General features: G+C 42.9%; 1 protein-coding gene across 2 annotated transcripts in view; it reads right to left on the minus strand.

Moving 5' to 3' along the window:
• Positions 1 to 581: 581 nt before the first annotated feature.
• LOC139588879 (metalloprotease TIKI1-like) overlaps positions 582 to 26,061 on the minus strand; it is an 84,194-nt gene continuing 58,714 nt past the window's right edge. For both annotated transcript variants that reach the window (XM_071424631.1, XM_071424630.1), the window contains 3 exons: positions 13,556 to 13,646; positions 6,384 to 6,635; positions 582 to 2,903 (listed from right to left, as the gene is read on the minus strand). In XM_071424631.1, the coding sequence (XP_071280732.1) occupies positions 2,723 to 2,903; positions 6,384 to 6,635; positions 13,556 to 13,646 (524 nt within the window). In that variant the 3' untranslated portion in view covers positions 582 to 2,722. The remainder of the gene's footprint in view (positions 2,904 to 6,383; positions 6,636 to 13,555; positions 13,647 to 26,061) is intronic.

Here is a 26,061-nt window from a genome sequence, read left to right on the forward strand (position 1 = left end):
ATACAACATTCCACTATGTTAAAATCAGACACCTGAAATCAGGCACCAAATAGTCGGGTGGAAAATCACAATAATACAATGTGCAACTACATGCAGCTGCATATCTGCTGCAATGCAACTTGAAAAGACAGTGTCTTATTTTATTCTACTTCTAATCTGAACATAATCCAAATATCTGATTATTACCATTTCTTTAGAAAAGGCCACCTCCATACAGAGGATGTCTCACTGTATGGAGACAGCAGCAGGTAAGAGGCCACCAGGAGGAGCTCTGGCTCCAAATCCCCTCTAGCAGAGGGCTGAAAACATGTCTTAGCCAACACTTTCGTCTCAGAGCTACCTTAGAGTAAAAAGGCTCTGCTCCATTTTTTCTTGGGACTCCAGAAGCAGTTCCTCCACTGGGTGTCCATGTGTAGAAAGCTGGACCTCTGACCTCCTGCTGGTACCACCCAGCTGCTACTGGGGTGGGGGGAAGCAGAGAGGACAATCAGCAATGACTGGTCTGGAAGGAAAAGTAGGGACTGGAACCACTAGTTTAGTTCACAGATATCAACCCAAGTCCATAAGACCCTCAAAAACATCTTTATTTGATTACTTTGCAGAAAGACTCACAGGATGCAGTGTCTGTAGGCACACTATCCACCACAGTTTAAGTACATTTCTGTTTCTCTGACAGTCAGGCACTTGGAAAGAGGCTACAAAATGAGTTACACTGCCAGAACAGAATTATCCACAGTGTTACTGCAGGTCTCTGTTATTTCAAAGTATTTTAAACCCATCTTTCCTCATGTCAACCTAAGAAAAACATTGATGGCTGTTTCACTCAACCCAGTTACCCCCACAGAGATGAAGCTCAGGAGCCACCCTGGAGGAGAAAACACAGAGAAAAGGCAGCCTGGAGCTGTTTTACACAGCAGCCTTGTAATGGAAAAAAGAAATGAAAACTCTGCTTCAACCACTTTCTCCCAGTGCTTGCAGTGCTCTTTCAATCTGTGCCACAGGAATGAGATGAACTCCTAAGGTCCCTTCCAAACCAAACCAAACCAAACCAAACCAAACCAAACCAAACCAAACCAAACCAAACCAAACCTAACCTAACCTAACCAACCCAAACCATTCTATGATCCCATGTGCCCAGTTTGTCAGGCCTGCAGTGCATTTTTGTAAGTAACCTACACTTCATACAATCTGCTCCTTTCAGGTCACATTCAAGTCAAGGAAAACAAGCTCCAGCCCCATCAGGTGTATGACCAGTGAAAGACCAACCAGAGGGAGAGACAGGGGAGCCTGACTGCTGTGAAAGCCAAGGAAGACAGAATGCATTCAGGTACTCAGAGTCTTGCAGTATTATGTGTGAGAAGGAATTCACAATGAGGTTGTGCTGTCTTCTACTCTAGCCCAGACACATTTAATCCCCCACAATGCTGCTGCTCACTGTGACACTTAGCCTCTCCTTTCTGTTTCCCTCAGCAAACAGAGGCTGTGCTCAGGCTCAGCCCTTCTGGAAATGGACTGAAATTTTGAGATCAAGAGATGAAAAGCCTGTTAGGAAAGCTGGAACCTTTGTTGTTCCTCTTCTGATGTTCTAAAGAAAGCTATGAAAAAGATCTACTTTTTGCAGTCAATGGAAAAAGCAGTGAAGTAGGTGTAAAGGCATAGGGAAAGGAAACCTGAAGGTTTTTGTCTTACTGGGGCAGATGATTACTATCTTTCCCAGTTACTAAGCTCCACACAGTGGCTCTAAGTTCACCCATGGGTGAAACTTCAGAGATCTTCCCAGGCAATGAAACCCTGCTAAGAGATGGGGGTGAAATAATCCTCACAAATTAAATGTGATCACAATGTCCTGTACAAATACAGAAAATTCATCACCACTTCCAAGCTTCTTTAATTCCACAGTCAACAGCACCTCTACTTCACACAGACAGTAAAGAACTTAAAATAATTTGGAAAGTAATGAACTTAGTACAAAACTTGAATGGATTTTCTACAATTAAGTCTTAATTGTGCAAATCACCTCTTGAGAACCTATTTTGGGAGACTCCAACATTGTGATTTGTGAAGTTCCCACAGAATTGTTTTTTTCTTAAATGTACATTAGTTTGCACTTATAAGACTTGCCCGGCCACTAGAGGTTCAGAGGGACCCATCTTAAATAGCACCAAACAAACAGCAGACACATTCTGTTCACAAGTGTTCACTGTTTTATTCTACTGTAGGTGTTGCCATGAACCTTTATATGTAATCTGGAGCCCTAACAAGCAAGAATTAAAAGCATTACCAGTAGAGACATAAAATACCAACTCTCTTTCCCAGCTGTGCTCATATGATCAAAATATTCTGTTCTAATAAACAAGTCAGTGGTGTGTAAATCTTTTTACAAGGCACTGAAGGTGAAAAATATGTACTTTAGTTGGGCTCAAACAGCTAAACAACAGCTATGTTATAGCGGCATTATAATCTCCCCAAAGTATTATGGGATAACATGAAATCATTCTTCTGCAAGAGAAGGATAAATAACACTTTCATTAAAATATCTTCTCCTCTATTGGGAAGGTCAAATCAGTTAACAGAGTTAATGATCTGGACTCAGGAAAAGGAAGCAGTTTAAGAACATCCCAAAGAATAGGTGTCCCACTCATAGTCTTCTATTTCTTTTTTGCATAAACTTCTTTCTTTGATTTTTAAGGCAAGAGTCTTGCAGCTTGGGTCCTCCTGCATTTCAATGAAGCATTATCTTACACAAAGTCAAAGTCAGCAGTGGAAGGCAGAGGGAATGGGGAATCTGGTGAGCCCTGCTGGTGTCTGCACGAGCGTGGCTGGACCGCCTGTGGCCCCGGGGCTGAGGCTCGACCGTGATGTAGCCATTGATGATGCGGATCCGCGGAGGAGGATCAGTAGCACTGCAAGGCAAGAGAAGAACATCAGTCCTGACCCAGCCCACAGCTGCCCAACAGCCACAGAGCAGGAGGTCGTCAGCCTCTGTGACCCCCTGTCAGTTTTCTGGGTCCATCCGAATGGTCTCTTGTACAAGTTACACACACTGACCAAAACTCTGTGGCTCCTAAATGGCAGAGTGCTGTTTTGTCCCTTCCCCACACATGTGGACAGCTCCCACACCAGCCCACAGGGATGAGGTGCTACCCAGCCAAATTGTGAAGTAGACTTGAGGGGGAACAGTGAAGAGACTGAGGAGGGTGATGACAGCACCAAAATACTGGCCCTGTCTCAAATCTACCCAGCCTGCTCATTGCTCCCATACAGTCAGTCAGGTGCGTAAGATGACCATATTCTAACCTCTGTCAGCTGAGCAGAAAATAGATAAGAAGAAAACAAGTGCTGTTGCAGAGGAGTGTCACTGCTGGGGCACTTGTTGAGCACAGCTGGAGTGAGGCACCTGTTTTCTGAGTACATCTTCCTCAGCCATGCTCCATGCACTGCACTTCATAGGGGCCCACCTTGTTCCTATACTGTATGATCTCTTCCACAAGCCAGGAATTACAAAAAGATTTACATGACATACTTCAAGCAGAGAAGAATGGCTTCCAGAAACACATCCAAGATCACCACATTTCAGAGTATTTCCCAGTGGTAGAGAGTACTCTGACATCAGGATGATCAAGAACTGAATTAGAGCATACATAAGCTGAACTCCCATAGTGGTAATACATGATGGAGGAGAGAAATTTGTATGCTCCAGGCTGCTAAGGCCAACTGAACCTGATCTGGGGGAGATCACACACCACAGCAGGCCAGGAGTCAGAAGGGTCAGACACTACACAGGTTGTAGTTCTCTTTGGCAATGGACTGAAAGCAATGCTTGACACCACAGGTGTGCGCCTCACATACCCCCCAGGACTGCAGGGTGCTGTGTAGAACCTGAAGATAAATCTGGACAAAACTAAAAGCAAGTCCACCTAGCAAATACAAAACCAAGTAATTTCTTCTGCTGCCAATCTCCAGCTGCTTTGCACCATTCTTATTTCAGTCCACTAAGCAAAAATGCTTTGGGAAATTAAAGGCAATTACAATCCTTTTTAAAAACACTTTACTCTTCCTTACCCAAAGGACTCCCCGGAAGATTTGAACAATGGCCAGAGAGAAGCCAGCTGGCAGCACATCAAGGAAATACAGCCAGCGGCTGATGCATAGAGGGGCACGAACCAAGGCCATTCTGACAAGCGCACTACAACACTACTAAATCACTTGAGCTGCACCTTTCACATTTTCAGGCTCACGGGAGGAATCATAGAATTATGTAGGTTGGAAAAGACCTTTAAGATCATCAAGCCCATCTGTAAGCCAGAAAGCTGTGAATGGCCCATTCGTAAGAAACCAACAGCTTTACCGGTGTCTGCACACCCTGAGCAATGTTTGGAGCGAGGGCTGAGACTCCCGGGCAGACGTGCCCTGCACAGGTGAGCTGGAGCCCAGAGGTGCTGGATTTCCTTGGGAAGGGATGCTCTGCGAGGTGAGGCTGTCAGCCCAGCCCGGCAGCAGCACGGGTGCTGTGGCAGAGCCCAGCAGACAGCCAGGGCTTTGCAGAAGCCCAGTGCACAGGTGGGGCTCCTGCCTGAGGGACACTGCCTTCCCTCGGCACTATGGGCACAGCAATCTCCCAGGCATCCTTTGTCTTTCTCATCACTGCCATGCAACATCTCCATCTCCAGATGTTGAAGCTCCTCTCTGCTGCCAAGGAGTCGCCCTACAAAGCGTTTGTCACCTAGCACCAGGGTAAGCTTCTAGCACAAAGGACATCTTAAATAGTAGAGGAAGAAAGGAAACATAAAAAGAAGAAAAGAAAAGCAGCATTGCCTGTTCCCATATTTATGCAAGAGTTTCCTAGGCTGCCATCATTGTCTTTGCTTTTGCCTCACTACCGCCTGGCACTACTTCAAATCTATGCAGCCCTAATATGCCTTCAATTTGGTCACAGTAGCACATCTTCCCATCTTCCGTCTCCTTCTAAGGGCTTGATACTGCAAGTGCACAGGTGTCTTAGAGTCACTGCCCTCTGACTTCCTGAGCTTTGTGGGAGCAACTGCATGTGAAACACTGAACATGGCATTGTGGAGGCACAGCGGGAGATTAAGACAGATATTTGTTAGCATTTTGACTAAACAGACTATCAACAGAAACTCCAAAAATCCATTCACAATCAGCTAGTATAAACTACATTAACAGAAAGTAAATGGTACAATAAGAGACAAAATGAAGTGTGATCAGTATAGGATTTGTTATATTGGTGAATCTTGGACTGTGTGTAGCTCTGTCAGATGACATGTTACATGAGCATTTGTCTCCCAAATAGTTAATATTAAGGCTGAAGGAAGGAGCAAAGAAGGGAATGCGGTCTAAAAGATCTGACAATGGCTGAATGCCTCAAAGAAAACAGCTGCTGCAGCCACTTGTGGCCAGCCTGAGCCACGTATCACTCATAGCAGTGGTACAATTAGGATACAGGGACATGATAGGAAAGGCATAGGAGAACTCTGCTATACTGAGTAATGTGGGGAGCAGGAAGAAGTATTCTTCAGAGGGGAAAAAACCCAAATAATGTACAGGCTTAGTTTCAAGAACTGTCAGACTTTTTCCATTACCCCCACCTGTCTGGTTGTTTGTGGTATCACAAAAATTTAATGCCTTCAAGCTAAGTATGGCAGAGATACAAACACACAAAGTACAAAAGAAAGCATATTTGGGCATGTGTGTTTTCTGACAGGAGGGAAACGTTAAGGTATACATTCAGTCACAGGCCTTATAGGTAATGAGAGAAATTGGCCTTTTTTTTTTTTTTCTGAGGGTTGCTGTAGTTCTGGTAAGTAAGCTTGGTATGTGTGAACATCTGCCCCACAACACACTCATTTTTTAATATAAACTCTGCCGTCCATTAGGATGTCATGCTTTTTCAGACTGAAATAATACAGAGACTGAAAATACTGCATGAATATTGCCCAAGTACAAGGAGAACATATGTCAGGAATAATAGTTTCCTCATATGCAGCAGCTTTTGTTTAATGATCCAACGCTTTGATCTGTACCATCTACCACTGGACCCAGCCTTCCATGAAAGAGAGGACTGCCATATGCTCACAATCCCTCAAGCTCAAATGGAGAATGATCTAGACAAGACTTCCACTTATTTTATGCCTAGTTTTCTGCAAATCTAGCTATGCAAAGAAAAAAAAGAAAGCTTTTTTTTTGCCACTAAAAGCACAAGAAACCTCATGCAAATGCTTCAGAAAGAATCACAGCAGTGGAGAAGGTCAGATCCTGTCCACAGGATATATCTACCCCTGCAGAAGGTTGAGGGTCTGTATGAAGCCATCGAAGTTAAAGCCCAGTTTGACAAGCCATCCTCCCCCTCCCCAGCCATTAGCTACCTTTCTCCAAGGCGAACCCAGAGGTCGTTAAATTGCCGCAGTTTTTGCTTCTTCTGCTGCTTTTTCTTCTTCTTTTTGTACTTCCTGTCCACTTTCACGAGCACATCAATGCTGTCAGGGAATAGCAGGTGAGGCAGGAACTCTCCCTCCTCCTCTTCCTCCTCCTTCTGGGGGTGCAGTGGGAGCTCATGGGACATGACATAGGGACTGTGTGATGATGAAAAGGCTAACAAGGTTTTGGGAGATTTTCGGCTGGAAGAAAGAGAGAGAACACAGATAGCATTTAAAAGGGCTTTGAGGCAAAATCCTGTATCAAGGCACATACATATAAAATAGATGTTTCTCCCTGGATGCTCATGTCTCTGCTGTTTGTTCCTGCTCCCTCTTCCTTAAGCCAATATTGATTTTATCATCAAAATAGTACTCTTTAGCAAAAAAAAAAACTTTGGAAAAGAGGCAGTCTGTGTCAGTGGAAAGAATGCAGTCTGGATAAGGCTGGAGTAACTCTTGGTAATAAGCTTGCACATCTAGAAAAAGACAAAAACGGAATCACTTCTAAGTCAGAGTCAAACCACACTCCTCTAATCTGATGTGCTGCAGAACACAGACCAGATTATTCCTTTCAACATTCCTGCCCAGAGCAAACTAACTTGGGGGACAAAGGGAAGGGCAAACAACACAACTAAAGCACACCAGCTGATGAAACCAGGTCTGGATCAGCACCTCTCACTGGTGGAGAAGGTAAGAAACAAGGTAGCTCACAGACCATGACCATGGCTACAGAAACACATCTTGAGAATTACCACCTTTGAAGGGAAAGGCTTAGCATGCCATTAACAGTAACATGGCTGCATGCTGGACCCAGAGAAGGCTGAGGTTCTCAATGACCAGTATATGTCAGTGTTCAATGGCAAGTGTTCCAGCCAAGCTGCCCAAGTCAGGAAAGGCAAATGGGAGTATGAAGGCCCTAAGCACAGTGTAGGAGAGGATCAGGTTTGAGACCATCTAAAGAGCCTGAATGTGCACAAGTGAGTGGGGCCTGATGAGATTCATCTGTGGGTTCTAAGGAAGCTGGCAGATAAGTTGCTAAGCTACTACTAAATAATTTCTGAAAACTTGTGGCACTCAGGTAAAATTCCCAACACCTAGAAAAAGGGAAATATAACCCTCATTTTTGAAAGGGAGAAAGTAAAAGTCTCACCTCTTGGGTGAGGCAAGATCATGGAGCAGATTCTCCTGAAGACTAAAACAAACATGGAAAACAAAGAGGTGATTGGAAACAGCCAACACGGCTTTACCAAGGGCAAACAATGCCTGTTAAATTCGATTATCTTCTCTGATGGGGCTGCAGCACTGATGGATGTGGCAGAGCAACTGCCATCGTCTGCATGGACATAGGCAAAGTGTTTGACACTGTCTGACATGATATCCAAACTAGATAGACACAGATTTGATGGATGGATTGCTTGGTGGATAAAGAACTGGCCGGAAGGCCGCACACAAAAAACTGTGGTCAACAGCTCCTTGCCCACATGGAAACCAGTGATGAGGAGTCTCCCTCCAGGGTCAGTCCTGGCACCACTGCTGTTCAAGATCAGCGGCATGGACAGTGCGATCAAGGGCACCCTCAGCAAGTTTGGCACCAGCACCAAGCTCTGTGGAGCAGCTAACACACTTGGCAGGCAGCAATGCCATCCAGAAGGGCCTGGACAAGTTGGAGGGGTGTGTCTGTGCAAACCCCATGGAGTTCAACAAGGCAAAGTGCAGGGTCCTGTCCCTGGGTTGTGGCAATCCCAGACACAGCCACATGTTGAATGGAGATTGACAGCAGCCCTGAGGAGAAGGACTTGGGGGTGATGATTGAAGAAAACCTTAACATGACCCAGCCATGAGCCCAGGAAGGCAATGGGACCCTGGGCTGCATCCAGAGCAGCGTGGGCAGCAGGGTGTGGGAGGGGATTCTGCCCCTCTGCTCTGCTCTGGTGAGAGCCCACTCAGAACCCTGCATCCAGCTCTGGGGTCCTCAGCATAAGAAGGACATGGTGGAACTGCTGGATCAAGTCCAGAGGAGGCCACAATAGGGACTGGAGCACGTCCCTGTGAAGACAGACTGAAGAAGCTGGGCCTGTTCATCCTGGAGAAGAGAAGGCTGTGTAGAGACCTCATTGCAATTTCCCAGTATCTGAAGGGTCCTACTGAGAAGCTGGAGAGGGATTCTCTCAGGAATTGTAGTGACAGGAGTAACAGACACTCCTGTCTGTTACTGAAGAAGGGATGCATTTAGGACAGGTATTGGGAAGAAATTCTTTACTGTGAGGGTGGTGAAATACTGGAAGAGATTGCCCAGGGAGGTTGTCGTGCCCCAACCCTGGCATTTTTCAAAGCCAGGTTGCATAAGACCTTGCAAGCTGGTCTACTGGGAAGTGTCCCTGACCATGGCAGGGGGATTAGGACTAGATGATCTTTGAAGTCCTTTCCAATCCCTTAACATTCTATGATTCTATGATTCTATGATTCTATGAATAAGGAATCCTTTGGGCCATCAGTCTGCATCAACTGAAAGCAGATTAGTTTTGGCATCACCAAGTTCACTCTCTTCTCATTTTCTTCTTGACGAAGGCAGACAGTACAATGCAGTGGATTCACAGCCTTTACAAAAGATCACATCAGAGGACATGTCTGACACATAAGACACCAGAGCTCAGCACACAATTGTGATATTGGCTTCTAGGGTTGAATGCAAAAGGGTGTAATGCTGTTCTGCCACTCAGATAAAGCACACCAAGGAGCATGAAATGGTGGTCCTAGTGGGTTTTATGGACAAGTATGGAGGTCTACATGAAAGGGAGGAAACTGAGAAATTGCATCTCTCTCATAAACAGAGCTGAGCTTTGCACACATTTATAGGAAGTAATGATGGAGTGGGAGTCAGACCTTAACCTCCCAGCTGCCCAGATCCTGTATTATGCTGGTAGCATTATTGGGAATTTCAAAGCAGCTCCAGTGAGATATGTACTGAGACTACGGGCATGTACAAACTGTCCTATACAAGACAAATCTTGGAAACCCCAAGTAGAGCTCCCAGAAAAAGCTCTCAGGGCTATGACTACTCAGCTTCCTGCAAAGATGATAAATTGAAAAAAAACAACAATCAGCTTCACTGTGATTATTGAAGCTGTTTCTTTATTTTTAGAGCAAGCAACATCTCATCTATACTCCAAGGCAGGCAGTCTGCAGTATTCTATTCATTCATGGTTTTGCTGGCCCACATTTCTCATTGTTTGGAAAACAAATTTCCCTTGTTACTTGTTTGTGAGCACAAAACCACAAACTCAAACCAGTCTGTGTGTACAAAGAACCTAACAGGAATATCTGACTGATCTTTATGGCTACTTCATGAAGAGAAGAAATGCAATAGTCTTTTGTAACAAAAGTGCAGACTGGCTTGGGCTGAAATTCAGGAAAGTAACTGAAAACCACAGACCACCGAGCAGAAACCTGCCTTTAATCAATGAAACTTCCCTAGAACTGTGTTCCTTTTTCAGCTTCCAATGACATGAAAAGGAGGTGGTCTGGAAGGAGGCATATTTCGGCATGGGTGCACTTTTAAAGCTAGCCCATCACTGTATGCACACTTATTTGACAGCAAATACAGGGTAGTTCCTGGAGAAGGGGAAATGAAGTTGTGGACTAGAACATTGAGAGAGTAGATGGAAAACAAAGAAAATTTGTCTTATTTGCTGCAAGGAAAATCAGAGTGATCACATGTTTTTTGAGAGAGTCTGCTGCAGAACGGACCCTGGTTATCAATCTCATTCAAAATCATTGCAGTGTCACACATTGTCACACTTTATTGCCTCTGGACTGTCATCACCCTTCAGCTCTCATCCTCAGCTGCTTCACATCATCCACTCTTTAACTCCACCTTGCAGAGTGATGAACTCTCATTAGCTCTCTCCAGCAACCTGATTTAATCTGTTTCAAGATCTTCTGCTCATGATTCCCTTTTCCACCATTTCTCTTCAATGTTTTGTTCCTTAACTAAGTCACAGAGCGGGTAGGACCTCACCCCTGTAGATTAGAGTGCCATGCTGCCTTCGGCCTTCCCTTCTGAGCCCATGGCCACACATGCTGTAGCTCAGCACTGCTACAGATAGAAGATGACCTGCACACTGCATGGACAGACATTTATTCTGATAGATGCAGCCTCAGACACGTCCATATTCCAAACCTCCTTTGCAACACTTCCTGCAGGCAATTCTTCTAGAGACCACTGGAAAAGGAACAGATTCAAAAGCCCATCCTTCTTCCCCCCAGGCCAATTTCCCATCACAGCAGCTAAGGGAGAGTCAGCAAGCACCTTAATTATGGCTGCAATTGTGTTGAATATTTTACAATATATTACTATATTCTAAAATCAGGAACAAGAGTTAAAGACCAAAGTGAGTCAGAAGGAGCTTGACTAAACTTGTGGTACTATTTATAAACTGTTCTTTGCAATACTGCCTGCTTGGGGCACCTCTTTTGCCTTCCCTGCCTGGGAGAGACCAGGGAGAAGGAACCTTTCTGTCTCCAACTAGGGACATCCACCCCATTTGCTCTGCAGATGGAAAGTACACCTCAGGCAGCCCTGCCTGCTACAGGAAGATGAGCATGACTATCCTGCATTCTCATTGGTTCCTACACACAGATATCTACAACATATCTCGCAAGGAACTTTTTGTTTAGCCAGAGCACAGGAAGCAGCAGACTGTGCTGCTACAGCAAAACATCACGTCGCAGGGAAAGGAGATGACTGCAGACTTCCTCCTCCTTGTATTTTAGGATCTCTCAACTAATATACCTACTGTGTCTGACACCAGAGCAGTCATTTAAACTCTCTGTCTCAGTTCAACCACTTGCCTTTTTACCTTGTCTCAGTCATGAACAGTAAATAGTCCACAGGTACTGACTGGACTGTGTGCAGCACTACATAGGACAATAGCTGGATACAGCTCCACATTTACGTGAGCAGCACTGGGTTTCCTGTCTAGGCTGCTCTGCTACTTGCCCCTAGAACGAGCCCTGGATAGCAATTAAGTGAAATCTTCCTTCCAAGCCCTAGGACTCTGACAAACTCTTTCCACAGGTCCTTTCCCTCACCTTAAATGCTCTTTTCCTTTGAACCCACATTTTTCTTAAAATGCACTTAATATTTTTAAATCTGTTTCCAAGTCATCCAGAAATGCCAACAGTGAAGTGCCATCTTATTACTCAGGTTTAGTATCAAGTCTCCAGGGAAGGTGTTCTGTCCAATAGTTCTAATAAGAGGTTTAAGAAGCAACTGATGCCAAACTCAGGGCTTTCAAAGGCACAAGAGGCTGAAAAATGAACTCCCACAATGTGGCTATGGAACTGGGTGCCCAGCTACTCCAAGTAACCTTGATACCAGCCTTCCTGATAAGTGAAAATCTATCCCTCCTTTATTCAGTTGTCTGCCCTTACAGTTACGTCTTTACAGAGCAGTATCAGATCTTGTTTATCCTCAGGTACCTATTAAGCTATCTTTCTTAAAGCTTTAAGAAGCTGCTGTAGCTGTTTTTAGGAATAACTAAGCTAAGAATGAAAAAACATGAAAATATCAGTGCAGGCTGTTTTGGGTTTTTCTTTGTTTGTTTGTTAGCTTTTAATCATCCTTACAAACACTGATTTTCTAGCACAACTCCAGTGTCACAGAATCATTAAGTCTTGTGCCTAAGCACAGGTGCTTCTCCTTGTCAGACCACATGCCCACTGATAGAAACAGGGTTAGGGACTGGCATTCATATAATCATGGGCCAAGTCTTGAATCAGTTTTTTTCAGTGCATGTAGAGTTAATGATGTATGTCCATATTAAGAATCATTGCAGAAACACGACCTGCCAGAATTTCAATATCATGTTTTCGGACAACAGCAAAGGTGGCATAAAGAGAAAAAGGAAGCAATCAGAGTATGAGAAAAACAGCTGTTACTAACTTGCACCACACCTGTAGAGCCCTTGGCACAGACCAAGATCCAACACTGTGCTGTCTGCACAAATCCTATCAAAAGGCAGTAGTCCTGCCTGAGAGTCCCACATCAGAAATGTGGGGAAGGAGGGACAGAAATGTAAACAGGGACACTACGGCCAGCAGAGAAGATAAAAGGAAAACAGTACTGTAATTGAGACCAATTTCCAATTTTCTCCTTTGTGGTTTTTAGGAGAGAAGAGCAAGTATGTCTGACAGCTACATGTTTGGTAAGAGTCTGGAGAAGGGGAAAGCAAAGATTGCAGATCCTAAGCTGGTGGCAAGAATTCCAGGAAGAGGTGAGTCAAAGCACAAGTAATTCTCAGTAGAGAGTGGAGGAGGAGATTATCTGGCATTCTCTAGTTACTGAAACCATGGAGGTGGATAAAAGCATCCAGTGAGAGATAAAAAGAAGCAGGAAGGGTATATCCCAAAGGACAGCTGCAGGATGAACCAGAACAACAAGTACCTTAGCTGAAAAATGCAGAAGAAAAGAAGGGACATGAAAGCAATCAGTCATAGACACAGCTTGCAAATACTCTGGGCAATCAGATTCCAGACTGGGAGAGAGTAAAAAGAAATAATAAAAAATAGCAGTTTAAAAGAAGGGCATTATTTAAAGGCAGGGGAGTCAAACATAAAAAAGAGAGGAAAGAGAAACCTGGGAGCCTGTGTGATACAAGACAGCATCCAGATCTGATGAACCAAGCATGCATAATCTGTGGCTGTTCATTTAAGAGTTAAAAACTTACAAGGGTAGAAATTTTATTAACAAGAAAAACAAAAAAACAAAAAAATACAAAAAAACCCCAACAAACAAACAAAAAACAAAACAAAAAACAAACCCCAAACCCACAAAAAAACCACCACAAAACCAACAACAACAAACCAATAAACCAAAGAGCCCCAACCCCAACAACAAAACCCAAAAAACAAACAAAATAAACAAAGAAAAAAGCCCCACCAAAACAAAACCAAATAAAATCCCCTTTCCAAACTAGCTCATGGAAGAGAAAAGCAAACTGCTGGGAAGGAGAGAAAAAGCCTAGCTTCCTCTTAGTTATAATTCCAGCTACCATTCCTACTTCATAATTGTTTACAAACTCCCCCCAATGGCTGCTCAGCTAGGTAAAAGCATGCATTACTTGTTGACGGCTTGTCCAGCTGGAGTGTGTTCTACTTCATACCCTTCTCTCCTCAAAACATCAATCACTGTGTTGTTGCCCATGAAATGACCTGCAGTTAAAAGAAAAATTACATCAGAACTCACCAACCACATGAAACGAGGGAGAAGAACAACAAAGTCCTTCCTCATCACAGGAGGTGCCACACTCAAGGCAGGCAGGGCTTTATCACTCGCCATCAACATGCACCAGAAACACAGGATCTCTAATGAGTGATTGCTGAACTTTCCCAAGGTCACTCCAATTACTACATTGTGCCTTTCTAAAATGCAGATGTGATTGCAATTACTCTGGTCCCACAGGTTGCTGCATAATTGGCTGCCCAGGGAGGTGGTGGAGTCACCATCCCTGGAAGTGTTTAAGGAAAGAGTGAATGCGTCACTTAGAGCCATGGTCTAGTTGGCATGGTGGTGGTTGGGCAAAGGTTGGACTTTATCATCTGAGACATCTTTTTCAACCTAACTGACTCTGTGATTATCAGGCCATTGTGGATTACTTGAGGGAATAAGAGATGAGGTTTGGACACCCCTGTTCAAAAGCAGCAGTGAGTCTACTACTGGTGGTGATGCAAAGAAGGTCAGAATCTGGCCAAAACACTCTCCAGCCTGAAAGCCAATGACTTAGACCATCAAATGGACCAACTTCTTCATTATATGCCACTGGGGCCAGAAACTTGACCTCAGCCGCGCTGATGAAAGGACTCAGTTTTAGAAGGACTTAGATAGTTCTGCCCTCATTCTGTGATTTACATCTCTACTCCATTTTCAGACAGCTGTCATGGCTGGTAAGATTGTACTTTGGCATCATAGTGAATAAATGACTACTCAAAGACTGCAGGAGCTTTCCTGACTGTATGCTCTGCTCACAGAATAGCTTCCACCATCACTCTAATCTGTCATCAGACCAGATTCTGCTGAGAAGCAGAAGAAAGAGAGAACAAAGAGAGAACAAAGGCCTTGCACATGCCCTCATAGATCCAGCTTTCATAAAACATTTCTTCATTTAACAGCCTACATAAATTAGAAGAATCTCTAGAAGAACTGTTTTCTGATAATACTGTTCATAAATACATGGCAATAGAACCAACAGAATTATTCTAGTAGCCAGGGAAAGCAAGAAGTTATAAAGAGAATTCTAATAGAGCTGAGAATATCAGGAGACTAAACATAAGGGATTAATGACTTTTCATTCCAAAAGGGGTTGAATGAACTGGAGTACTAAAATTCCAGTTTGTCATGCCACAACAGCAAACTACTTATGATGTACCAGCTTAAGGCATGAGTTGGATGGTACCATTTGAGCACAAGATGAGCTTCCCCCCAGAGCCTAAGAGCATAAACCAATCTAGCTCAGATGAAACCTTTAAAGTGAACACTGCAATGCACACCCATTGGGTACCATATTTTCTCAGACAGTAAATGGATTTTGCCCCACCTCCTCAGATTAAATTTTGTCTTCAGAAGGAGCAAAGCTTATGTACTATTATGTTGACCTAACCTAATACTGAGGGTATCTGTTGCTTCAGGATGGCTCAGCTCCAGGTACAGCTAAGCAAGAATTCCATCATGTCAGCAAAAAAGACCAGGTGCAGCAGGGAACAGGAATGACTGCAATGAAATATTGCAATTGAGTAAAATTAGCTACTGTAAAACAAACACTAGGTATATGAGATGCCAGACCTAGATTCCATCTCTCACCTTCAACACAGAGGAGAGGTATGTGCAAAGGGAAGGGGAGAGGGATTCATTCCTCCTTCCCTACCTCCACAGCAGATGAAGGGATGCTTCCAAAGGGTGATGCACTCCTTTCAAATGACAGGCAGGTTGGTCAACTTGGACTTGTAGAGAAGTGCCTCTCAACTGACAAGGATAGGGGCAGTGTATATTCCAAATTCAGATGAGGCATTCACCTCATGCAGGCAACGATGCATGAGCCAAATCTCATCTTCAGAAGTGAAAAGCAGTGCCAAGTCTCTGAACTCATATTTTCCTAATCCAAATCTTTCAGAAGGAAAGGGACAAGACATAAAGATAAGCAATCTATGGGGCAATGTATGATCTTAAAATAATTTTCCTTGAGCCAGTTTAAGAGCTTACAGTTACATGGATTTCATGTGTGAGTGAGCTACTGAATAGCTGCTCATGCCACACCATTTAACATAGTACTCCTCCATCAATCTTCAGTCATCCTTGCTCAGAGCAGTGATTTAGACTGGAATGTAGGAAATCACTGTAGCACATGGATGAATCCCATTTCAATAAGTCAAATTGCTTGAGTGATTTTCTGTAGCTGGGCTCTTTATTTTAAATTTAATTTAATGCAGTGATAATAATATATTTTTTATCACAGTTATCTGTACATACTTCCACGGAGTGCCTTTGCTCACTGTTGCCAAGGCAATGAGCTATGTCTGCATGTGAGAGAAAAATGATGGGCTAATATTGTGCAAAAGAGAACAGACCAGTTGAATAAATATGTGTGAAAGAGATGCATACAAATACAAACAGGTATGGGATATTAGATTCTTCACAAGACGTGATCAATCAGGAATCACTCAGGCTAGGAACATAAAGGGTTGGGTGATGCAGTATTCACTATCCAGAAGGCGGGCCATTCACTCTTCATGAGACAAAGCTTGTTTGTGGCCCAGAGGATCTACAGGTTCAACTGAGTGAGATGCAAGATTTAAAAAGTGGCAGAAGGGTGAGAGTCTGAGGTGCAGAACTCTATCAGGAGCCTCTCTAGCGTCAGAACTTTTGAGTCATTACTGGGGACCATCACAAAAAGCAATCAGTGGTGTATGAGAGATCAGATTGTCAAAAACAACAGTAAGAAACACAAGAAAGAGTCACTCCCCAAGGTTTAAGATGAAGCAGCTATTGCTGCAAGGGAGACTTAGATGATAAGTCATGCAGCAGGGTGCAGGCTTCTTTCACCTGTTTTCTATTTTAGCCTAACACACTTGAATGCTCCCCAAAAGAAAGGCCCTGGGCTCTGTCCTATCAGAAAGCTTGCTCTTTTCTTTCTGTACATAGCCCTGCATTATCCTCACACCACTAGGTGAAGAGATGCCTCCAAAAGGTCAATTTACTCTGGCAGGGGGTGGGGAGTCATGAATCTTTATTCTTCTATGTTCAAGCTCAAACAGAAACTAGGAAGCTGTTGTGTGGACCAGCTCAGCCATGCACACTACTGGAGAGTAAATAAGACCCAGGCCTTTAATCTGCACTGAAAGGAGATGGCATGCAGGGACCCCAACAGGCAATATGCTCAAAGAACAATGCAGTTGGACCAATGCGCACTTGCAGACTTGACCAGGCTTTGTGTGCTTCTGACCTTCCTCAACAGCCATACCCAATCCTGCAGAACACAGGCTCCTACTGCCCTGAAACCTGTCTCCTGCTTGCAGCTTTTACTGTCAGCGCTTGCAGAGCTGCTTCTGTAACTGTGCCAGTTTGGGTAAGTTTTATCTAGATGACTGGGTTTCAGCAGAGATTGTTGAACCCAAATTTGAGGCACTGGGAGTCTGAAATATTTCTGTGTCTAGCAAAAGGAGTTAAGAAATACTGCATGACAAAGTTTCTGTTTCTGTTAATAAATTTTAATTTTTCACCAAAACCAAGTCTGTAAGACTAATGAAAACTAAACTCCTCTCTGAATTTCAATAAAATTGTCTATTCCAAGAAGATAAATAAAGTTCTTTGACCTCTTAGAGTTGTGTAAAAGGAAACCCCCAAGTATACATAATTCTGTGTTTTCTTTAGTAGAAAGATGGCACTTCCCATCCTCCCCAAAAGCATGTCAAGACCTCACCATTTACAAACATCCCAAGACAATGAATCACTGGACATACATGTAAAGACACCAAACTGTTTGTTAGGAAATCTGATCTTGACTGCTGACTTCCAAGATGTTGTGGGAACAGCTAAAGCCCAGAATTATAGCACTGCAATCACAAAACAGCACAAATTAGCCCAGCCACTGGGGACATCATAAAGCTGGATGTTTATTTGGACTACAAGCACTTGAATGGACTTTTGGGGCCAGAGACTCTATGCATCACTGAAACAAATACTTTCAAGAAAGTCTCAGAGGTATGGATCTTACAATTATTTAGAAACCTCCTGGAAATGCTTATGGCAATTATCATCTGCATTCATTCTTCATAACTTTGCCTTTAACATAAACACAGTTATACTTCTTAAGTACACACTGGGATGCAGAACTTGGGAGTAATTTTAACCCAGCTAGTACAATCATGGAAGAAAAAAGCTATACAAAGTATTTATTATGATCCAAAGCAAAAGAAGGAAAGCAGGTGATGTGATCAATTCAATTACAAATCAGTTTCCTTCATACATATGCTTTCTGCACACACTTTTCAAGAGGAAGACACTGTTTTCAAGCATGAGTATGATACACCCATGTGTACCAAGCTCACACTTATCACTTCTCCCAGAATCAGGAGGAGGAAATTTTGCACAGTTGCATTAGATAATCCAAGCAACATATGCAAAACAGAGCCACCAGATAAGTGGCTGGACTTCCAAATCTGCCATTTAAGTGTATCAAATGCAAGACATGTAATACTAAATCCAGTAAATTCTTGCTTCTCACAGTATTTCCAAGTCCAGAAAAGGCCAGGTACCAGAACAGAAACCAAAGGACAAAGAGCATGGTAGTCTCACAAATACTGCAGGGAGAAGGAAATGACAAAGATTGAAAGGGATGAAGTGGCACCAGTGATACTGTAAGTCAACTTAAAGAATCCCTGAATTCACATTAGGTGTAGCAGTATAAGGATGTTGCATTAAAACACTTCTGCAGGCTTGCAGGTCAAATCCCACACAAACAGCCCTCCCATGCCTTCCTGTATTTTTCAGACTGCAGACCTCCAAAGTAAATCCTTACTTTGATTACCTACAAGATGAAATATTTATGAAATACTACTCCATAAACTTTGAACCAAGGTTTTATCCTACTGAGGCCATGATAAGTGTTTGTCCACAAAAACATGATTTTGTGGAAATCTTTTATTAGTACTAAGTCTTAGTGGACCATACTTCACTACTCTTAAACGAAACAGGAAAATCTGGTGGGTACAATTGTGGAGCAGTGGTGTCTCTAGAAAGTGCTTTCCCTAGACATGCAAAGGCTTAAAGCAAGTGCCTCAAACTTAAATTCACTCAGGAGGAAAAAATATAATCTTCCATTTCTTCAAAAGTGATGTGGTTTGCTAATCAACTCACCTACGTAACTTCTCAAAGTAGTAGATGTTGTGCAAGTGGCCTTGTACAACATGGCAAATACCATGGAAAAGAAGCATGTGGAGTTACAATTTGAATGAGCCAAAATGAAGGCATTTTTCTTGAGAAAGATAAGAAGATATTAATCTACCTGTTTCTGTTGAAAATTAGGCCTCTTAAATGTAAGACGTGAGTATTTTTTACCTCAGGGATTCCCATTTTTACTCTTAGGCAAGTCAAACACCCTAACAATCACAAAAAAATAGTGAGAAAAAGCTTTTTCACTGATTATGAGACTGAATTTATAGCTAAATTAACAGAGAAGAAAAGTTTACATGCCCATATTGCTTGTTTTGTAAAAAAAAACAGTTCAGAGAAACAGTTTATATACAGGCAGCCTTAGCTAGTGGGTATCCATTTACTGAGAGTTTTTCTTAAGTTATGAGACAAGAAGACCCTTACAGACCCTACGCTAGCAGCCAGCACTATGTTACCAGTAAGGGAAGAAATTACCAGTGTAATACCTGAACTACACTACTCACAGACACCTCTGCCACTGAACCTGCTCCCATTACACACCACTCCTTCCTTTCCTGCAAAAAAGTTATCAAGGACTTGAAATTCCCCTAGCTCAAAACACACATTACGTGATGAAAGTTTTCCCACTTTAGTTGCCCAGTAAAGGCAGTAATGGGCAAACCCAGCACTGATAAGAAGACTGTCAGTACCTGAGCAGAAACAGCACAGTATTTTGGCCAGGCTGATTTTGACAGCTGTTCTAATATATTAGAACAGAGGTGACTGTCTCTAATGGAGAAATGCAAAGCTTTCTTCATTTCGGTGTCAGAGATGTCAGGAGTAGTGCCCTTCATGTGAACCCTGCGGCTCTGGATGTGGGTCCTGCCTCCACACAACATTATCTTTCCCCTTCAGGGGTTGTTGTTCTAATAAACCCTGTCATTCTGAAGACTCAAAGAGCCGACTAAGGAAAACAGTCTCAAAGCTGCTGGGTTGTATCTGGCATTCTCAGATTACAGAGGTACAGGCACACCTTCAGGCACTCAGCCTTTCCTTCCATCCAAGGAAGTTAAAATGCTGCTGCATTCCAGAGACACAAGCATGCAGGCAATCAGCAAGCCCTTTGAGCCCAGGGAGAAGTGAGGTGGCCCCACAGGACTAATTTAATCTGTTTTTAAAATCTATTTTATCACTACATTGTCTCCTGCTCCTCCCACCAGCTTTTTTTTACCTCTTCCACGTTCCACATATATTCACCCTCTTACAGACTTTTCATGAACTTATTCATTAAACATTTCAAATCTTTAACATAAGGCATAGGTAAATCTACATTCCCTGTGGAGCCCATATCTGCAATTCCAAATATACTGATGGCAGCTTCAAATTTTCCATGGTGGATTCTGAATTCCCACCAAATTTCAAAGTTATATCTCATTTCCCTGAGCAATTTTTGCATTCCCATGGCAAGTGTTTGTTTGGTTTTGTTTTATGGGTATAAACACCCATACAAGCTGGACAGACACATCCTGGGCTTTTACATCTTTGACTGCTTTTTACACCCACTGCTGACAGATCCTTTCTCCCATCATTTTTTCTCAGAGACAAAAAATCTTGGTCTTCCTGCATAATTTCACATCTAAAGATTCCAGATGGAACAGAAAATGTCAAGAAGTAAGACTGAAGAGCTCTACACAGAAACAGCACCACCTAACACATCACTCAGATTCAGCACACTTGCTCCTGGAATTTTTGTTTTGGTTTGGTTTTTTTTGTTGTTGTTGTGGGGCTTTTTGGTGGGTTTTTTTGGTGTTTGTTTTGTTTTGTTGTGGGGGGGTTGTTTTTGGTTTTTTGGGTTTTTGTTTTTGTTTTTGTTTTGTTTTTCCTTTTTATGACATAAGGATTGATGGAAAAGGGTTTAGACATGCCTATGTGGCACCTAAGGCTGACACAAAACTGACCTCTCACATCACAAGGATTGCCTCAAAACCTGGAGAAGCTGAAGGAAGCCATTTGGTGGAATACAGCAGACTGGGATAACCATTGGTGGTAACACATTCTGTCTGGGAAAAAAACCAGTCAGTCCCTGGAGATTTGACTCCATACAATCAGACTAATGCCAAATAAACACGTTTGTTATTTCCTTTAGTAATTAGAAGAAATGGTAGCTGAAGAAGTTCTCACCAATATCCTTTTTTTCTTTGTGTTAATGGTGGCTTACCAACATCCAATATACTTTAAAGCCTCAGAATGATGTTTTTTTCAGGAGCAAGGAAAAATAGCTCTAAGAGAAAAAGGAATTTTCCAGTGTTCTCAAGATTAAGAGGACCAGCTTCTGAGGTTGTCAAATCAGCCAGCCTCTCTCACTGAAGTCAGTAATTTCTTCCATAGGGATATAAGGAATCTTAGATCCCTCTGTACTTCTTATTCATGAACTGACACTTTGGAGTTTCTCAACTGTTCAAAGAGGCAGGAGAGACTAGAGGGAATTTAAACTTGGCTCCCAGAAACCTGGCTTCAGCAGAGGTCTTGTCTGTCAAAATAAAGTCAAGATCTCAAGCCATTAATTATGCTTCCTCCTACAAAATAAAAACGCCAACACTTTTTTTTTTCTGTCTTATTCTTCAGCTCCTCCAAGAGAAACCATAAGTAAGCTAAAGGAATAAAATGGAATAAAATGACCATGCTGAACAAAAACCCATCTAGAATTGAATCTGGTTAGAAACATCAAGGGGAACATGGAACACCTCTACAGGCACGTCAGCAGTAAACTGTAGACTAGAGAAATATAATCTAAGCACCGAAGGGGGCAGAAGGCCTGATGGCAAAGAATGTGGAAAAGGCCAAGTAAAAAATGTCTCTGTTACTTTATTTAGTGGTCAAACCTACCTTCAGGAATCTCAGATTCCCATGACTAGGGCGAAAGTCTAGGGCAAAGAAGGTTCACTGTGGGTGGAGAAGGATCAGGTTATGGAACATTCAAATAGACCAGCCATGTTCCAGTCCCTATAGGATACATCCAGAGAAACTGTGTTAGCTTGCTTAATGTCAATAGAGGCCACTCTCAATTACCTTCAAAAGGTCATGGCAAGTGGGGAAGGTCCCTGAGGACTCAAAGAAAGCAAGGGTAACTCTTGTCTTCAAGAAGCACAGGAAGAAGGATCTGGGGAATTAAAAACTGCTCAGCAACATCTCTGTTCCTGGGGGAGGTGGTGGGGCAAATCAGCCTGCAAACTCTTTCCAAATGTGTCAGCGATAAGCAAATGGTTGGGAGGGGTCAGTATGGCTTTATGATGAGAGAAAACTCAGTTCATAAAGTTCAGCAAATCAAGTTCTGCACCTGGGCAGGAATAGCTTCAGGCACCATGACAGGCTGAGCACCAGCTGGCTGAAGACTAGTTTGGCAGAAAAAGATGTGGTGCCTTGGTGATCATCAAGCAGGCCTTAAGCCAGCAAGGTGTCCTTGTGGCAAAGGCAGCCAATGGCCCCCTGGGCTGTGTGAGGGGAAGCGCTGCCAGCAGATTGAGGGGGGTGATCCTTTCCTGCACCTCAGCCCTGGTAACACATAGCTGGGTGCATCCAGAGTCTATATGGGTGCTTCCCAGTACAAAAGAGATGAGGACATAGTGGAGAGAGTGCTGCTAAGGGCCACAAAGGAAATGAAACTATTAGAACATAATTGTGTGTAATTCTAGGAGAGACTGAGACTATTCTGTCTGGACAAGAGAAGGCTGGGGGTCAATAACTTATGCATAAATACCTCATAGGAGGTTGCAAAATAGAGCAGAACTTCTCCCAGTAGTAATGTTCCATGAAAGGACAAGAGGCAATGGAAAAAAACTGATATTCAGAAAGTCCAACTTAAACATAAGAAAAAGCATCTTCAGTGCTTAAACACTAGAAAAGATTACTCAGAAAAGTTCTGGAGTCTTCATCTTTGCCCATACTCCAGTCCTAGGAAAACTGCGTGCTCTATATGATCCTGCTCTGAGCACAGGGATGAATCAGACAATTTCCAGAGCTCTCTGCCAGTATCAACTATCCCTTGACTCTGGGAAGGTTTAGCCAGCATGCAGCACCCTTGTAAAACTTGGACAAGTGGTAAAACTCTCCACAGTACAGCAAGACAATGCAGTTCTCACTTTGTCAGTGTTCCCTTCCTAGACAAACCAGAAACCTATGGCATTACCTGGCTGGCTGGCTACAGAATCACATGTGCCATCACTCTCATTGGCTTAGCATCCAGAGCCTGAACATGCCACTCCAGAATGCAGTGAAATCAGAAATGCATTGGGAAGGAAGGCTGTTGGTGAAGGATTATAGCTGGCTTTGCTTCACAAGTTCTACCACTGGCAAAAGGGAGTAGGCCTGGCTTGTTACCCTGGTGCTGCCATACATAAAGGCCTGTCCACAATTAAGACAAATTTTTACTGAACATAGCGGAATGCTGCTGGCATTGCCAGCTCTCTCTTCCCATGCTTTCCTCTAATTCCCTCAAAGAGACTTACTTTGGCTTGAAACTTTCCTTGTTTGCACTCTGGCCAGAAGCAAAGTGTTTTGGATCTTTTCAGCAAAATCTGCTGGTTTTTAGTTCTCCGCTTTGGCGCAAATTACTTCCAAACAAAAATAGTTCCAGAAATGAGCTCTGACTGTGAAGCATTTTTGACCAAATATAGGGAGAGTCTGCCTGATTGTTTTTTAAAAAGGCATAAAATGTAATGAATCTAATGATCAAATTGATTATGGCCAAAATTATCACACATAATTCAATGTAAGAAGTTAACATCTATAGCCATGCAGCTATATCAAGACCTAAAAAGGGAGGAGACTTCTTTTGCACAATGTGTTACACCTGTCTAAATCCCATCAATCCAGTTAGCATATAAAATAAATCAGTATTTTCTGATTTTCCTCTGTTTAAAATAAAAATACCAAGAGTAGTTTAAATAACAAGAAAAGGTACATGTAATACCACAGTCACCCACAAACCATGATCTTGCTTGCATATAATTGATGATAAAAGTTGTTTTTTCAGTGGTGTTTTGTTAATTAAAAGACTGAAGTTTCCTTACAAAAAGCCTAGCTGTTTTATTCACAGGGTGAAAAAAATCTGTAAAGAAAACAACTGTAAGTCTTCTCTACTAACTGGGAGGCCCTTAAATATCCTACTACCGTTTTAATACAACCTTGTCCTGCAGGTTATAAGCTACTGCTAGGAGATAACTTTCTTCACTGGTGGTCAGAAGAGGGCAAGCCACCACGCCATCATGATTTATTTCCATTCCTATAACCTTTTTTTTCTGCTTCTCTTTTCCTACTACTCATTCTAACCTGCTTTGTATGAGGACTTTCCTGGAACCTTTTCACAGTAATTAACAGCAGTACAATTCCAAACAATGCTTAAAACTGATCACAAGATATTTGTTCATCTTCACTGCTTGCTGGCATAAAAATAACTCTTCCACATAATTATCTATCACATACAGCAATCTGCATAAGCAAACAGCTGAATTAGCTTGCTGGAAAACAACGAAAGACTGCATCCATAATTGCAATATGCACTCAGGAAACCTCAGAAATCTGTAAAAATTGATCTGTTTTCTGCAATATATCCTGTGATGCTACTTCTCGTTTAGATGCTTAATAAGAAACAAAGGAAACAAATAAACAAATGAACAAAAATCCACCAAAAAACCTCATGCAGCCAAACAAGGGTGTAATCAAGAATTGTGCTGCTAAATGTGGGAGGCTGGCACTATCCTTTGAACAGAACTATTTGGATGAGCAGATGAGAACAGAGTACAGACTGGTATCAAAGCCAGAGAGTAATTAGAGACAATTTCAAAATCAGTCCAAAGTCCCCAGAGAAGACAGGGAAGCTGTCTGGGTTCAAAAGTATGATGGAAAAGCATGAGAAGAGCACACCGGGTTCTTGGAGATCAAGCCATGTACACATAGCCAAAGATCAAGGGTGTTCATTTAGGCACAAGGCTCCTGGGAGTGCTGCAGTATAGAAATGTTGGGAATCAGGACACAGAAAAGGGGGAACTGGGAAAATAAAAGGAAAAAGAAAAGCAAGATTCCAGCAAGCCTGGGAAAGGATTTTAGTACTGCCATGAATGCTGAGAACAAGAAAGCTGAGAAATTAAGGACAGGGATCTGTCCTGCTCCTGCAGTGCTTCTGGGCTCTGAGGCAGTGCTGTGCACACCTGTGACATTGAAGGCAGTCTGGGCAGAGGGGCAGGAACAGAAAGAAATTGATGGAAGGGGAAACAAATGACAAAAAAACATCTAACGACATGTGATTTGCAGCTGCTGGGATTCAGAGTGTGTGCAAGGAGGGGAAGAAGCTCTCTCCTATCAAAGGATCTTGCTCTTGGGACATGTCAGAGCAACACATATGTCTGCTTACATGGGCTGCTCGTCACTCAAGCTGTGATGCAGTAACCAAAGCCTAAATATCTGCAACTGGCCTCCTAACAGAAGAGTAGCTACCTGCAACAGATGCAACTTGGACCTGGGGCTGGCACATGTCAGAAACATCAGTGCAGCAGGTTCAAATGTGGTCAGGACTTCAGCAGTGGAGCGCAGCAACGCCCTGATCTTAGCCTACAGAATATATACAACCAGGGCCTGCTTAATTGTTCTTTGTCACAGCAAGTTGCACAGAGCAGTGATACTGCAGGAAGACTGCAAGTTACAATCTTCACACACATCTGAACAAACATGGTCAGCCACCTTTCCTGACATCTCAGCTCTCACACATTTGGCCCTTGTTATGGTAAATTTGTAACCACAACTCCCTGTTGCAAACACAGAAATTCTCACAGACTCTGAAAACAAATGCCTTTAGTGTTTAAGTAAGTATTTCCCTTGCCTTGTCTAGATCTTTCATCCTCACTAAAGCAATATGCACTGAGACTAGAAAACCACACATGGATGCTGACACCAGTCTCAGTTTTCCTCCTTTCCCAAAGGCCATATGGCTCATGGCAGAGGGGATGTGATACTTCTCTGGGAATTAGCACCTGTCTTTTTTAACGTTGATCCTAACTTCTTCCTTTCCCTGGAGCTAGAGTAAAAGATGGGAGTCATGGCAAAACAATCATGTTCACACCCTCTACCCAGCCCTAGTCTGAAGCGTGGATGCTAACCTTATTGAGTTGGATGTGCTGCTGGATGTGCCTGTAGAGTCCTGCTGACTGC

Source organism: Agelaius tricolor, unplaced genomic scaffold (genome assembly GCF_023055355.1).
Source record: "Agelaius tricolor isolate 1412-34295 unplaced genomic scaffold, bAgeTri1.0.p SCAF_4, whole genome shotgun sequence".
Taxonomy (NCBI): Eukaryota; Metazoa; Chordata; class Aves; order Passeriformes; family Icteridae; genus Agelaius; species Agelaius tricolor.